General features: G+C 42.4%; 1 protein-coding gene across 1 annotated transcript in view; it reads right to left on the bottom strand.

The window, feature by feature from the left end:
- Positions 1-594: 594 nt before the first annotated feature.
- KIF18B (kinesin family member 18B) overlaps positions 595-14,064 on the bottom strand; it is a 127,419-nt gene continuing 113,949 nt past the window's right edge. The window contains exons 13-16 of the mRNA XM_073602822.1: positions 12,452-13,037; positions 4,264-4,374; positions 2,363-2,466; positions 595-1,810 (exon numbers count right to left, since the gene is read on the bottom strand). Of these exons, the coding sequence (XP_073458923.1) occupies positions 1,683-1,810; positions 2,363-2,466; positions 4,264-4,374; positions 12,452-13,037 (929 nt within the window). The 3' untranslated portion in view covers positions 595-1,682. The remainder of the gene's footprint in view (positions 1,811-2,362; positions 2,467-4,263; positions 4,375-12,451; positions 13,038-14,064) is intronic.

Below are 14,064 nucleotides of genomic sequence, written 5' to 3'. Positions count from 1 at the left end.
CTCTTATGCATATTGCTGGATCGAGATTAGGCTCAGGCAAGTATAAGGGGAGGGGGCTGTAGCCAGAGGGTTTTTTACTTTAAAGTGGTTCTAAAGGCAGAAGGTTTTTTTTTTTCTTTTAATCCTAATGCATTGTATGCATAAAGATAAAAAACCTTCAGTGTGCAGCAGCCTCTATCATACTTACCTGAGCCCCATCTGGATCCAGCGATGTTGCATGAGAGCCACGAAATCCCAGGGACCTCCCTCCTCATTGGCTGAGACACAGCATTAGGCGGCATTGGCTCCCGTGCGATAATGAAGAGAGAGGAGGTGGGGCCAAGCCACGGCTCTATGTCTGAAAAGACACACAGAGCAGCGGCTCGGGTGCCCTCATAGCAAGCTCCTTGCTGTGGGCAGCACTGGGCAGGAGGGAGGGGCCAGGAGTGCCAACGATGACCCTGAGAAGAGAAGGATCTGAGCTGCTTTGTGCAAAACCACTGCACAGAGCAGGCAAGCATAATCTTTTTTTTTTTTTGTTTAAAACCAACAGACAGACTTTAATATCACTTTAATGCAGAGAATGCATTAAGGTAAAAAAAACAAAAAAAAAAACAAAAAAAAAAAAAAACAACCTTCTGCCTTTACAACCACTTTAAAGAAACAGTTTTACCATCCATTTTTTTTAATCCAGTTCTGAGATTTACACAGCTCTATCTCACAGCATAGCCCTGTCTGGCAGGGCAGGCGGCCTCATTTATTTCTTTTGCAGTTCAGCAACGCTTGCAGGCCTTCCCCCTCCCCCAACACTATGACTACACAGTAAGGAGAAGCAGCAAACTGATGAGCTCATCTGTCACTTTTTCTCCTTAGCTCATAACCACAACAGCTAAAGTTATTGGCAAACTGTGCAGCTTCTTGCTCTTCCAGTTGGAGCTCTACTGTACAAGGGATTACAAGAGGCTGATACCATGTTAAATTCAAGGAGGTAACAGTTTGAAAATAAAAAATATAATAATAAATAAAAATATAATTATGTAGTAATGAATATAGAGCTGCACTAATCTGTGTATGTTATATCTGTCTGGAGTTCAAGTGAAGTCACAGAAATACATGTTCAGTCAGAGATTTCCCCTCACATTTCTCTTATAGGAATGGCACAATGGGCATGGATTCCTCAGCATCATAAAGCTGTGAAAGGACACTGGATAGAGGGGTTTTGTTGTACTCATCTATGCCAGTAGGGGGCAAGAAGGATATTTCCACTAATAGCAAGTCAGTATTTTTAGCATTTACAAAATTAAAATCAGTTAAAAATAATAATGTATTAGCAATAGAGGACATAAAAGAGAAAAAAGCGTGAGACTAATTTGGCTTTACTGTCTGTAGTTCTGAGGTTCCCAGAGGGGAAACACTGGTGGGCAAATAGACAGAATTCACACTCTTCATAAAAGCAAAACCCTGCCAAGCAAACAAAACTTACATTTTGTCCAGTCATGAATGTACAGACTATACTGCTATTAATGTAATAACAGTACATTACATATACTACTACAAATTTTACAGAAAATGTCAGCATGAACTTCAATATAGAGTACAAGTGATCCTGCAGGAAGATATGAAGATCCAGCTCCAGGTGGGTGGGGTTTGAACTGAAGATGGTGGCAGAGAAGAGTCCAAGCACCAAGGTTTCTGTAGCAGCGTCAAGACTTGACCGCTGTAAGCCGCATTAATTGAGTCACTGGAGCTCCTCCCAATGACCTGTAAGTTAACAGTGTCCCTCTTCCTGTCTTCTTAGTGCTCTGCGCCCTCGGGCTGCTGGGATTGTTTTCTGGAGAACAAAACATAAAATCAGAAGTTCCATTCAAAAGCTGATGCAGCAAAATTATAGACGTCCCTGCTCAAGTGCAACCAGCCAACTGTAGGAGCTTTTAATGGAAGTTTTCACTAAGACGCATGGAGGCTGCTATTGCTGACTTCTAATTCATTAAACATAGAATATTGGTACTAATAATACATTTTTTTTCCTTGGAGTTTATTGCGACACAGGAAACCCTAAACCTCCAGTTTATACTGTCATCTACAGAAGGATTGGGCACTGGCTAAAAAAAATAAAAACGGTAGACCAGCCCAAGGTATGACCCCCTCCCCACTACTAGCATGCCACTTTTTTTTTTTTTTTTTTTTTTAGATAAGCAGTGCCAAGAATATGATCATAAATGCAATTCTTTTTTGGTAGATGACAAGTTGTCTTTAATGAAGAGTATGCTAGGTCCAGAGTGCTGCTGTTACTGTAAATCACAGTCTCATTAATGCAGGATATTAAACACACCTTTACTACTTGTAACTATGAAAGTGCAAATTTAGCCCTAGTGCAACTTACCTGAAATGGTAGGTGGACACTGTCGTTTTTTTGCTGTGCTGAGCTGTAACCTGCCAATTCTGCTTTGGCTGGCTGTACCACTTCCCACACGTGATGAGGATGAACTGGAACAGTAGAAGAAAACAGGCGTCAAATATGAGGTACAGCTTCATTTAGCTTTCCACAAAAACAATGAATCCAATATAAAATACTGGCAACTTTAAAAGATGCCATCATCAAATTAAAAAAAAGGCCAAGTGTAAAAAAGGCCATGACAAGGTATTTTATGTATTTCCAGATCTGAATACAGTCAACACATTCCACAGAGCTATACAGAGTACATGTCGTCGTTCACATTGCTCCTGCCCCAGAGGAGCTTCCAACATAATATTCTTACTGCAGGAATACCAGGGGTGATTTGATTTAAATCAAGTCGATTTAAATCATAATTGTTAAAGCGCAACTGTCATCTCTGTCCCGCAGTGGCTCCTCATCGGACTCGCTGTTGACTCACCGACAGTCCTATTCACTTTAATGGGACGGCTGCTGATGCGGCAGTGATACAACAAGGTGAGGGACATGGTGACAGCAGGTAAGTGGATGCCGACTAACAGGCGCTGCCATGAAGGATCTGAAAGGACAGGTGCTCTTTAAATGTAAGGACTTATTCTTGCTTGTAGTTAGAACCTTTAATATTTGCAAACAAAATGAAGGTTTCCCATTTCGAATAAAAAGTTGTCAGCTTAGTAAAACAGAGATATCAGAACGGATTAAATCATACAGTTTGTAGTGTACATAGATTTGCAAAAACAATGGAATAAAGGAATATCCCTGAACTTTGTTTTATCCCATGGTTACTGTGAAATTGTGTAAATGCATCAATGCACTGCATGTTCTCCCAGCTTACAGAGCTTGGATTCATTGAACGAGTTTACCAAAAATGTAAATATTGCAGAATATACAGCTTCATGTTACAAAACTAAACTACATTTCATGCTGAATAAACTAAATTATTAATGTATCTTAAATAGAAAACTATATTTAGTTAAAAAAAACTGATTTTATTATTTTTTTTACATCATTGATTTTTATCCTTCCTGAGGAATACATACTGTACACACATACACTAGCCCCTTTGGTCAGTCAACCTTCAGATATATTTTAAATATACACAATGATATAGCGCAAACACAAACTAAAAGCTGAACCATCTGAAATACTGGTTTTGTCTAGGGGTGGAGGGATTAGCTGTATTAACTTACCTTGTTCTTCTGGGCTGTCTCTCAGCTATTAACCCTGCATTGCACATGAGGAGGTGAGCCTGAGACCGTGGCCCATGGTGCTTTGGAGGGGAGGTGCAAGGAACCGATTGCATGGATTAAAGGACCCCACAGGAGCCTGGAATACCGTAGCCAAGACACCTCCCCTCTGCACCCCTAGTCTAAACAATCATTTAGCACTTGCAGTGCAGGAAGGAAAGGGGGGGGGGTGTCATTGCAAGGGTAAATATTGTCTCATTCCTGAGTTCAACTTTCAGGCATACTGTCATCCAGATGGGAAATGAACCCAGGTTATCAGCATTGCATGCTCTTTAGAAAAATTCTGTTCACACATTTAAAGTGACCCTTTACTTATAGTAAAATGCTTAAATAAAGTCATGCCTTAAAAAAAAAAAAAAGACTGTAGATATTTATCTTTCTTGCTGCCAAACCCAATAGACCTGGAGGTGTCTGCTACCTTGCAGACTTCAGCAGATTTCCCAGAATCAGAGTGGCGTTATGCAGCACAGGCAGCAGGAAAGTAAAGCGTGTACACTTATTTCATAGGTATTGCATTTTTAAAGATTGTGCGATTCTAAAAAATTTTAAATTCTGAATAAAGAGCCCCAACTCAGTTCCTGAATGACTTGGCTATGGCCTTACCTTATAGAGCGCCTTCGTCGCTGAGAGTAGGCTTTTGTAGATTTGCTAACTGAAGCAGTATTTGGAACACTCTCAGAAAGGCCACTTGTGGTGAATACAGGAACCACGGAACTGGGGAGAAAAATGCAAAACTTCAATCAGTTTCTTGTAAAATGCACAGTACATGGTAAAAAGCAACCGTAAAAGCATGTGTGGATGGCCTAGAGAGTCTCCAGAGATAAGGCAAGAGCTGATGTTCTGGTACAGGACCCCAAAGTTCGGCTGTGGAAACGACACTAGCAAAAAAAAAGAACATTCTGGAAGTAAGAGGGGTTACCCTGCACTGGCATGCAAATTTGGTTTACCAGTGCCCAATCCGTGTAATAGGAAATATAACCTGAAAGTCATTGACTTTGTGTCCTTCAATGGACGAGCATAATAATAATTAAAAAAAAAACCACAACAAAAACAAAAAAAATTGTAGAACTAGTTCTTATCTTTGGACTACAGGCTGATTAGCTTTTATGTTGTGGACATCTGAGAGTAGGTGTAGTTAAAGTGGCACTAAACCCACATCATAAAAAATGATCAATAAATCATATATTACATGCTGTTCATACCCAGTCACTACGAGATTCATTTTCTGTATTCTGCAAAAAACCTGGCTGATCCTGCTGTTCGCTATCTCCCCAATTCAGCTAGGGAGTTTTTAGCTGTAATGGCAATTCTGCACATGCTCAGTTTTCAGCGAGTTTCTATGCTGAATATTTGCTCCCCATCGCATCTGAGCAGCCCATGTGACTACAGTCACATAAGTGGGCGTATACACAGTGGTAAATGACAGCCCACTCCCTCCCTCCTCCTCCATGCCCACTAATCAGCTAAACACAATATGGGGTGGGGTATTACATGTAGATTAATGGAGGCTTCATCTCACTCTTATTCCAAGACACAGGCTGGAGGGGCATGATGCAGCATGTGACTGGCAGAAATCCACCCACACCATGTTATTTCCACAAAATAACAGATTTCAAATATACAGTATATTTGTAGGTCAATTTAACTTTTTTCTGAAACGTTTATAGGTTTAAATTAGTGTTTTTTACTAGAAAATTACTTAGAACACCCAAACATTATACATATTTTTTTATCAGAGACCCTAGAGCAGGGGTCCTCAAACTTTTTAAACAGGGGGCCAAGTTCACTGTCCCTCAGACCATTGGGGGGCCGGACTGCTCTCCATCACAGAGCCCCCCCCCATCACAGATTCCCCCCCCCCATATCACAGAGCCCCCCTCTTGCAGAGCGCTCATATCACAAAGCCTCCCCTCTTGCAGAGCCCCCATATCAGAGCCCCCCCAATCGATATAACACTTTCATAAGATCGCAGCTCTCACACTTGCACTCCCCCTCCCCTTTTCTACCTTATTCCTGCAAGACAGGAATAAGGAAACATGACAGATCGGGACAAAGGGCGGGACTTTTCATGTTAAAGGCAGGTGATTGATTGCTGGGACCCCCCCGCTGTCAAGTAACCAATCACCCGCTTCTTAACACGAAAAGTCCCTCCCTTTGTCCCGACCTGTCAGGTTTCCTGTCTTGCGGGAATAAGATAGCAGAGGGCAGGGGGAGTGCCAGTGCTGCTATATTATGAAAGGGGCAGTCTGCGGGCCGGGTATATTACCCTGGCGGGCTGTAGTTTGAGGACCCCTGCCCTAGAGAATAAAATGGCGGCAATTGCTTAATTTTATGTCACACTGTATTTGCTCAGTGGTCTTTAGAACACGATTTTTTTGGGGAAAAAAAATACACTTTCACGACCTAAAAAAAAAAAAAAAAAAAAAAAAAAAAAAAAAAAAACACAAAAAACAGTAAAAGTTAGCCCAACTTTTTTGTATAAATGTGAAAGATGAGGTTACGCTGAGTAAATAGATGCCTAAAATATCATGCATCAAAATTGCGCACACTCGTGGAATGGCAACAAACTACAGTACATAAAAATCTCCATAGGCGACGCTTAGTGTTACAGAGGAGGTCTAGTGCTAGAATTATTGCTCTAACGATTGCAGCGATACCTCACATGTGGTTTGAACACTGTTTACATATGTGGGCGCAACTTATGTATGTGTTCGCTTCTGCGGGCAAGCTCGGAGGGACAGGGCGCTTTAAAAAAATGTTTTTCCCTATTTTCTTAATTATTTTACTTTTTATTTTTACACTGTCCCTTCAAATAAGCATGACCGGTCCTCCTCATTGCGGGATCTGGGGTCAAAAATACCTCAGATCTCACGTTTACACTTAAAAGCAAAAAAAAAAAAAAAAAAAAAAAAAAAAGTAATTTTACATTTACCAAAAAAATTGGCCCTTTAAGGCCTGTTATGCGGAAGTGACGTCAAACATCACTCCAGTCCTCCAAGGGCATAGAGTCGAGTGGGGGCCATCTTGCCCTCATTCAACTTCCTGCCTATCGCACCAGGAGATTGGATCGTTTCCCCCTTTATCGACGGCTCCGGTAAGTGGGGAAATGACCAGGAAGCGGCGAGACGGGGGCACCTCTTCCGCTGTCTATAAAAGTGATCCCTTGGCGAATCCACCAGGGGGACCGCTTTTAAATCGGATGCCAAATCACACTGTATATAAAAAAAAAACAAAAAACCGGGGTTATAGCAGCTAGATGCTGCCATAACAACTGTATATAACGTCCAAGTAATGATGTGTGTATATATATATATATATATATATATATATATATATATATATATATATTACACACACACACACATACACACAGTGGGTGGTAAGGAAAACCATTTATTGATATTATATATTTTTACTCTGTAGTGAAAAAGCTGTTTTTTTTTTTTTTGAACATGTAATCAGCAGCAAATGAATTGAAGCTCTTCCTGCAGACAGGCTGGGAAAGATATGGGTCATGTGACAGCTGTACATCGATTAGGAAAAAGATACCTAGTTTTTTGAATTTATTAAAATAATTACAGTGCCATCATCCACATACAGAAATAGAAGGGACTATGTAACGTAAACAGTGTTTTTAGTATCACTTTAAGCAGCTGAGCTAAAGAGACTGGAAGGGCAGACACCATAAAAAGTGCATTTCTAGAAGATCAACAGGTGTTTGAGATGGAGAGAACAATCGGAGAAGAGCTAAATGTGAGTTCACTTGAACACCTGAAACACTGAAAGTTCTACATCTGTGCCACTTCATTATTCCAACACATCAAATTACACTTAAATTGAACCCATTAGCCACATTAGAATCAAAAGTCTTGCCTAAGGGAGCTTACCATATGGTGACTATCAACTTTGTTGGTCTGAAAACTCTTTTCTATGAATCTCTGCCATCGACCTGATAAAGGTGTCTATGTGGCCACTAAGGACCAGTTCACACTAAACTCTTTTGTGGTATGGAATGTGCGGCAACATGCCATTTGTGTGTGTTGTAACACACTACATTTACACAGCCAATTTTTATATGGGCCCCAAGGAAGAAAAAAAAAATCAGTCCTGTTCGAATCTTTTTTTCACCAAAAGGTACGTAGCATGATGTGGACCACTCTGTGGATGCATTGGCATTCAGAATGAACGGCACTGCAATGCACACCACTATGCTTGGTGTACCATCACAACTCTCACTTTACAGCAAACCATCACAAATTGTATGCAATAATCTAAATGTCTACTCTTGAATTGTTACTGTATAATAATGTCTTACCTGTTAAGGATTATATCAAATACACCTGTACTCAAGCTATGTAAATTAAATGATTTACTAATTCTTAACAAGCCATAATAGAGTTTTAAAACAAGCTGGGAGTCACCTCTCTAGCAAAATTATTAACTCTCAAAGACCTTCAAAGATTACTGAGGCTCTAAATTTGGTTTTCAGTTGATTTATAACAGTGAAAAAACATCTGCTGTGTGTTTGATGTGAAGATTAAGGCCGGTTCACACTGGTGCGACATGATCTCCGATTTGGCAGCCACAAATCGCATCCCATTAAGTGCAATGGAACCCTTCTAATAGGAGTGGCTTTAAACGCTCCGACTTAGAAAAAGGTTCCTACACGACTTGTATTGACTTCTGCTAAAGAAGTCATATGCAAGTCGTGCCAAAGTCACACTGGGATGTCGGTCCCAAACTCATGTGAGAAATGCGCAGAAAACGCCACCCACTTCTATCCCCTAGGACAGTGGTGGCGAACCTGGGCACCCCAGATGTTTTGGAACTACATTTCCCATGATGCTCATGCACTCTGCAGTATAGTTGAGCATCATGGGAAATGTAGTTCTAAAACATCTGGGGTGCCAAGGTTTGCCACCACTGCCCTAGGATTTATGACTCATTTCATTGTTGGTATAGTTGAATAAAAGACACCAGTCTATCTAGTTCAACCTGTGTGTTTGTATTTATGTTTCTGCCACTCCACATATAACTGTTAATGGTGTTCAGTAAGATGCCCACCCAAAAGTTTTTCTTAACTTAAATTAGTGAAACTTCCCACTAAAACCACTTAGACATAGGATATATGCTGAACAATCACTCCTTCAGCTGAGATCCTGTAAGAGTGTCCAGGCCTTTACACCACTGAAAGGAGCCAGAGCAGATCTTTCTCCAGAAAAATTGTATTAAATACTTACCGTAATTTTCGTTTCCTGACGCCAATACATGGCAGCATACATATGATATAGCTTCGCCCCTATATCCACCCACAGGACCTGTTTAGCTCTATAAAAGTCCGATTGAGAGCTACCTCCCCCATTCTCCTTATAAAGCACAAAGATCAGAGGGAGGGTTCGTATGCTGCCATGTTTTGGCATCAGGAAAGGAAAATTATGGTAAGTATTTGATACAATTTTCCATTTTCCTGAAGCCAACATATGAGCTTTTGAGGGAGGGTTTAATGCTGCAAACTTAGTCTTTATTTGACAATAGACATAGAAGCTTGGATCGTTTTCTTCCCAAACTCTACTGTAGTAAGAACTGCTGGATCCACCCTGTAGTGTTTTAAGAACGTATGATGTGATGACCAGCTAGCCGCTTTGCAGACTGTCTCCAGAGACACTCCTGCCCGTGCCGCCAAAGATTACATCACCCTGGTTGAGGGAGCTCTAACCACCTCCAGAGGATCCTTCCTGGCCACTCTATATGCCCGGAGAATATTTTTTACTATCCAGGCCGAGACGGTTCTGGTCGAGGCCTCTTTCCCTTTAAATTTTCCGGTAGGTATGATGAAAAGTCTGTCAGAAAGTCTGAATGTAGAAGTACCCTGGAGACAGGCTTTGAGGACTTTTGGAATGTTCAACTCGTGCAGATCAGCATCTGATTCCGTTGGGAAGGCTGGAAGCACCCATTCACTGGAGAGATGAAAAATCAATGACACTTTTGGGACAAAGTGATCCAATGGTCTCAGCACAACCCTGTCTGGGAAAAACATGGAATAAGGTTCGGCTGCCCCCAATTCTTCCCCTGAAGTTATGGCTATTAGGAAAGCTGTTTTTAAAGGCTATATCCCATAATGAACAAATGAACAGTCTGTCGGGGCACAAGGAGGGTTTGCTAGAAAATTGAGGACTACAGCCTGCTCCCATTGAGGGAACCTATGTCTCTTGGGAGGGTGTAGTCTAAATACCGCTCTCATGAAGTACTCCACCAGTAGGTTTGCTGAAAATTTATTTTGAGTAAAAGCCGAGATGGCTGAAATTTGCACCTTAAGAAAACTTATTCTGAGCCCCAAATCCAATCCGGATTGCAGGAAAGCTAGGATTTGAGTTACATTTGGGTCACTTGGGTCAAAAATAGGATTTTTTCCATCATACTTACTTGTAAAATCCTTTTCTTTGAGTACATCATGGGACACAGAGTCAAGCTAATATTCATTACCTGCTGGGTTATACTTCATCTCCAGGTGAATGGACACTGGTAATCCCCTATATAATCCCTCCCACACAGGAAGCACTTCACCAGGACACCACTGGTTCCGAGATGCCACAGTCTTTTAACACCCTGGCTTCAATAGTCATGCCGTCAAATTTAGGGACTGTAAATTGGTGTGGAATATAGGACCTTGAGACAGTAGATTGGGGCGCCGTGGAAGCGTCCATGGCCCATCTATCGTCAGTCTCACAATCTCCTTCTGGGCCAGGCTGGTGCCACCAGAATGACTGGAACTCCCTCTCTCCAAATTATGCGCAACAAATGTGGAAGGAGAGGGATCGGAGGGAAAGCATAAACCAGGGAGTACTAGCTCCATGGACCTACCAGAGCATTTGCTCTGATTGCCAGAGGATCCCTTGTTCAGGACACAAACGGCTGTAGCTTGTTGTTGAACCTGGATGCCAGTAAGTTGACCTCTGGCCATCCCCAATGTTGGCAAATTTCCTAGAACACCCCTGGGTGTAGGGACCATTCCCGCGGGCAGATCTGCTGGCAGCTGAGATAATCTGCCTTCCAGTTCTCTACTCCTGGGATATGGACTGCCGAAAGAATCGGCACATGTCACTCTGCCCAAGCTAGTATGTGCCCTACCTCCTTTGGAGCTGAACGACTCCTGGTACTGCCTTGGTGGTTTATATAGGCCACTGCAGTGGCATTGTCAGACTGAACCTCCACCGTCCATGACCGTAGGGCCAGTTGTACTGCCCGTAATGCCAGGACGTGGATGGGCAGGATCTCGTCTGTCCTTGACCATTTCCCTTGAGCTGTAAACCCCTCTAGGGTCGCTCCCCAGCCTGAGAGACTGGCATCTGTAGTCAACACTGTCCAAGTTACTGGGAGGTAGGATCTTCCCTTTTGCAGGTTCTGATCCAGGAACCACCTGTTTAGGCTTAAGCGTGCCCGGGGAGATAAGAACATTGGATAATCCAGGGCTTGTCCTCTCCTCTTCCAAGCCAACAGGATGTCTTGTTGTAGAACTGGGCATAGGGCACCGCCTCGAAGCAGGATACCATCCTCCCTAGAAGACTCATACAGAGCCGAATGGAGGGTTGGCTGGTGCCCCTTATCTGATGCACCTGATTCTTCAGGGCACAGATCCTTGTGGGTGGCAAAAATACTCTTTCTTGGACCGTACCTAGGATCAGACCTAAATAAATACTTTAGACCTTGAGCTGGTTTCAAGGCTCACTTTTCGGTATTTCTGATCCAGCCTAAGCTTTTCAAATACCGCACTGTGCATGTTATGCTCTGTTCTAGAGCCTGTAATGAGTGATCTCTGAGCAGAAGGTCATCCAGATACCCAAGCACCAGGATCCCATGGGCCCTTAAAAGACCCAGTACTGGTGCTAGGACCTTTGTGAACACCCGGGGAGCTGTAGCAAGCCTGAAAAGGTAGAGCCACAAACTGAAATTGACTTCCTCTACTGCTGAAAGATAGGTACGTGTAAATACGCGGCCTTTATATCGATGGAGGTTAAAAAGTCTTCCAGCTGGAGCGAGGCTACAACTGAGCGGACAGACTCCACCCGAAAGGACTGGATCAGTAACCCCCTGCATTTCAATCTCCAGGCTGCTAAGGCCAGTCGTGATGGTTGCGGATGTAGAATATCTCCTTGTGACAGGAGATAAGGAGTCACCGGCAGAGTGATCGGTGGGCTCACGCGGAGATCCATTGCCAGAGAGAACCATGGTCTGCGAAGCCAGTAAGGAAATACTGCGATGACTGTACAAATTCTCTGTCAACAATCTCCTCAGGAATGTCAGGATTAAAGAAATAGGGGAGGTAGCTCTCAGTCAGACTTTTATAGAGCTAAACAGGTTCCGTGGGTGGATATAGGGGCGGAGCTATATCATATGTATGCTGCCATGTTGGCCACAGGAAAAGTATTTCAGCCTATCAAGCTTTAGTTATCCATCAACACAAAACTGTTTTTGCAGCCAATATTAAAATTTGAGAACAGGTATGCTTTAAAATAACCCCCAATAAAAGCAATATATACTAAACCGCAGCCAATCAGAATGTTTTTTATCATAGAACACAGAGTCTCAGTGACTACTGAAACATAGAAGAGTGACACAGAAAAAAAGGCCACGTAGTCCATCGAGGCCACCCCATTTTTCTTTTTAAAATGAGTTAGAGAATCAGATTGCAAGCAAGAACATTTCATTAACCACATTATAAACACAGTTCGTGCTACAATACTTAATGCTTTGAGAACTAGATCTGGTTTACAAGCACTGTGGGGTTACCAACCTTTTTATGAAAGTGCAATCAATCTGTGGTATACCCACATTTTCCCAGCCAGGATAATCAGAGGATCCAAAAGTGACAGTTTTGTCTATTTCTGACATCAGCCAGGCCTCCTCTGAAAGGTCAAATGTGGTATTCATGTCCCTGACAGCTGGAGCCAAGAGAGAGGCATTGTTCTGGAGAGCAGAGGTCCCCAGCGGGACTCTGCTTTTTGTCACAGTCTGAGATATTGGGTTTAAAGCAGTCTTTGCAACCTTCTTGGGAGTGCATAGAGAAAATCGTTTTGGTGGATGAGAAAAAGCAGATTCGGTGCCTTTGTGAGAAAAGAGATTCACAGCAGAACGCAGGTTTGGTCGGCTGGGAATGGAGGATTTTCTGGGCCTCTTGACATGGACCTCTGGGGTGCTAGGAATTACTTCTTCTGCTTTACATGGAGTGTTGGCTTGCCTTCTTCTCTTTACTGGCACTATTGGACTACGAAGGCTGGGGCTGATGTCTGGCAGAAGCTCTCTCCTGCAGCGTTTTAGTGGCTTTCTTTTCTTGGAAGGTGGGGCTTGGGTTATAGGCTCCTCCTGCAAATCTGTAATATCTAAAAGAGAGAAAGCACTTATTCATTTGAAGCTAGTGTAGATTTGTTAAATATTAATATGGTGGAAAAGAATGGTCAATGTTCAACATAAGGACATTTTGTTTACCCCCACCCCTTTTTAACATTAAGGATTGCATTTAAATAAGAAGGTGCCACAGATATAGGCTAGTACACAGGTACTTGCACTTATACGATTGTTTCATCTCTTTAGTCTAAGTTGCCTAAGTTTGAGACAAATTTGTTTCATGGTAAAATTCACACAGGTGTTTTGCCACAGTGTAAATCCTAATGGCAGGAATCTATAGATCCTGTTGCTGGGTTCCGCAGCTACGAGCGGCTACCTGTGGCCTCTGAGCCCGTACACTCTAATGACAGGCTGTCAGCTGCCGCAGCCATTTGTTGCTTTTTGCACAGCCAGTGATTATCTGCAGTGTGTGTCCAGTCATGCTTTGCTAGCTAATGCCTATAGCTGCGGCAAATACTTGCACCTGCCAACCCCAGCAGAAGAAATCAGTAGATTCCTGTAGCTGGGATTTGCATCATCGCAAATGCCCATGCGAATGTACCCTAAAAGAAATCTACAAATTCTGTAAATAAGTTGTAGCTATTAAAAATCGGGGCAATATGCGAATGCTATAAATAAATAATGATAAGAAAGCTGCTGTCACTTTGATTCCACTTTCACTTCTAAAACATTAAATTATACAAAATACAGTGCAGCGCTACTAATCCTCACAACAATAAGATCGACAGATATTGTGTATATTGCAAAATAAAATGTGTACAATCCAAAAACAAGTTCATGCATAAAGTGACTGATTGAATAAAATCCAGCCGTATTCCACCTAAGTGCTCTCCACCAACGGTATCACAAACCGCTCACCTCATAGGCAAGTAAATTCAGCAGTTGTCCCCTCTGGGGATAATCAAGACACCTGGCACATTCTGGATACAAAGATCTCCTTAGGCAAAAAGACTCCTTTAACCCTTTCGCTGCCAGGCCCTGTGCTCCATTTTGTACACTCAG

Source organism: Aquarana catesbeiana, linkage group LG10, assembly GCF_042186555.1.
Source record: "Aquarana catesbeiana isolate 2022-GZ linkage group LG10, ASM4218655v1, whole genome shotgun sequence".
NCBI lineage: Eukaryota > Metazoa > Chordata > Amphibia > Anura > Ranidae > Aquarana > Aquarana catesbeiana.
The sequence above is the reverse complement of the archived record's forward strand: the minus strand, read 5'-3'. Positions and strand labels throughout refer to the sequence as shown.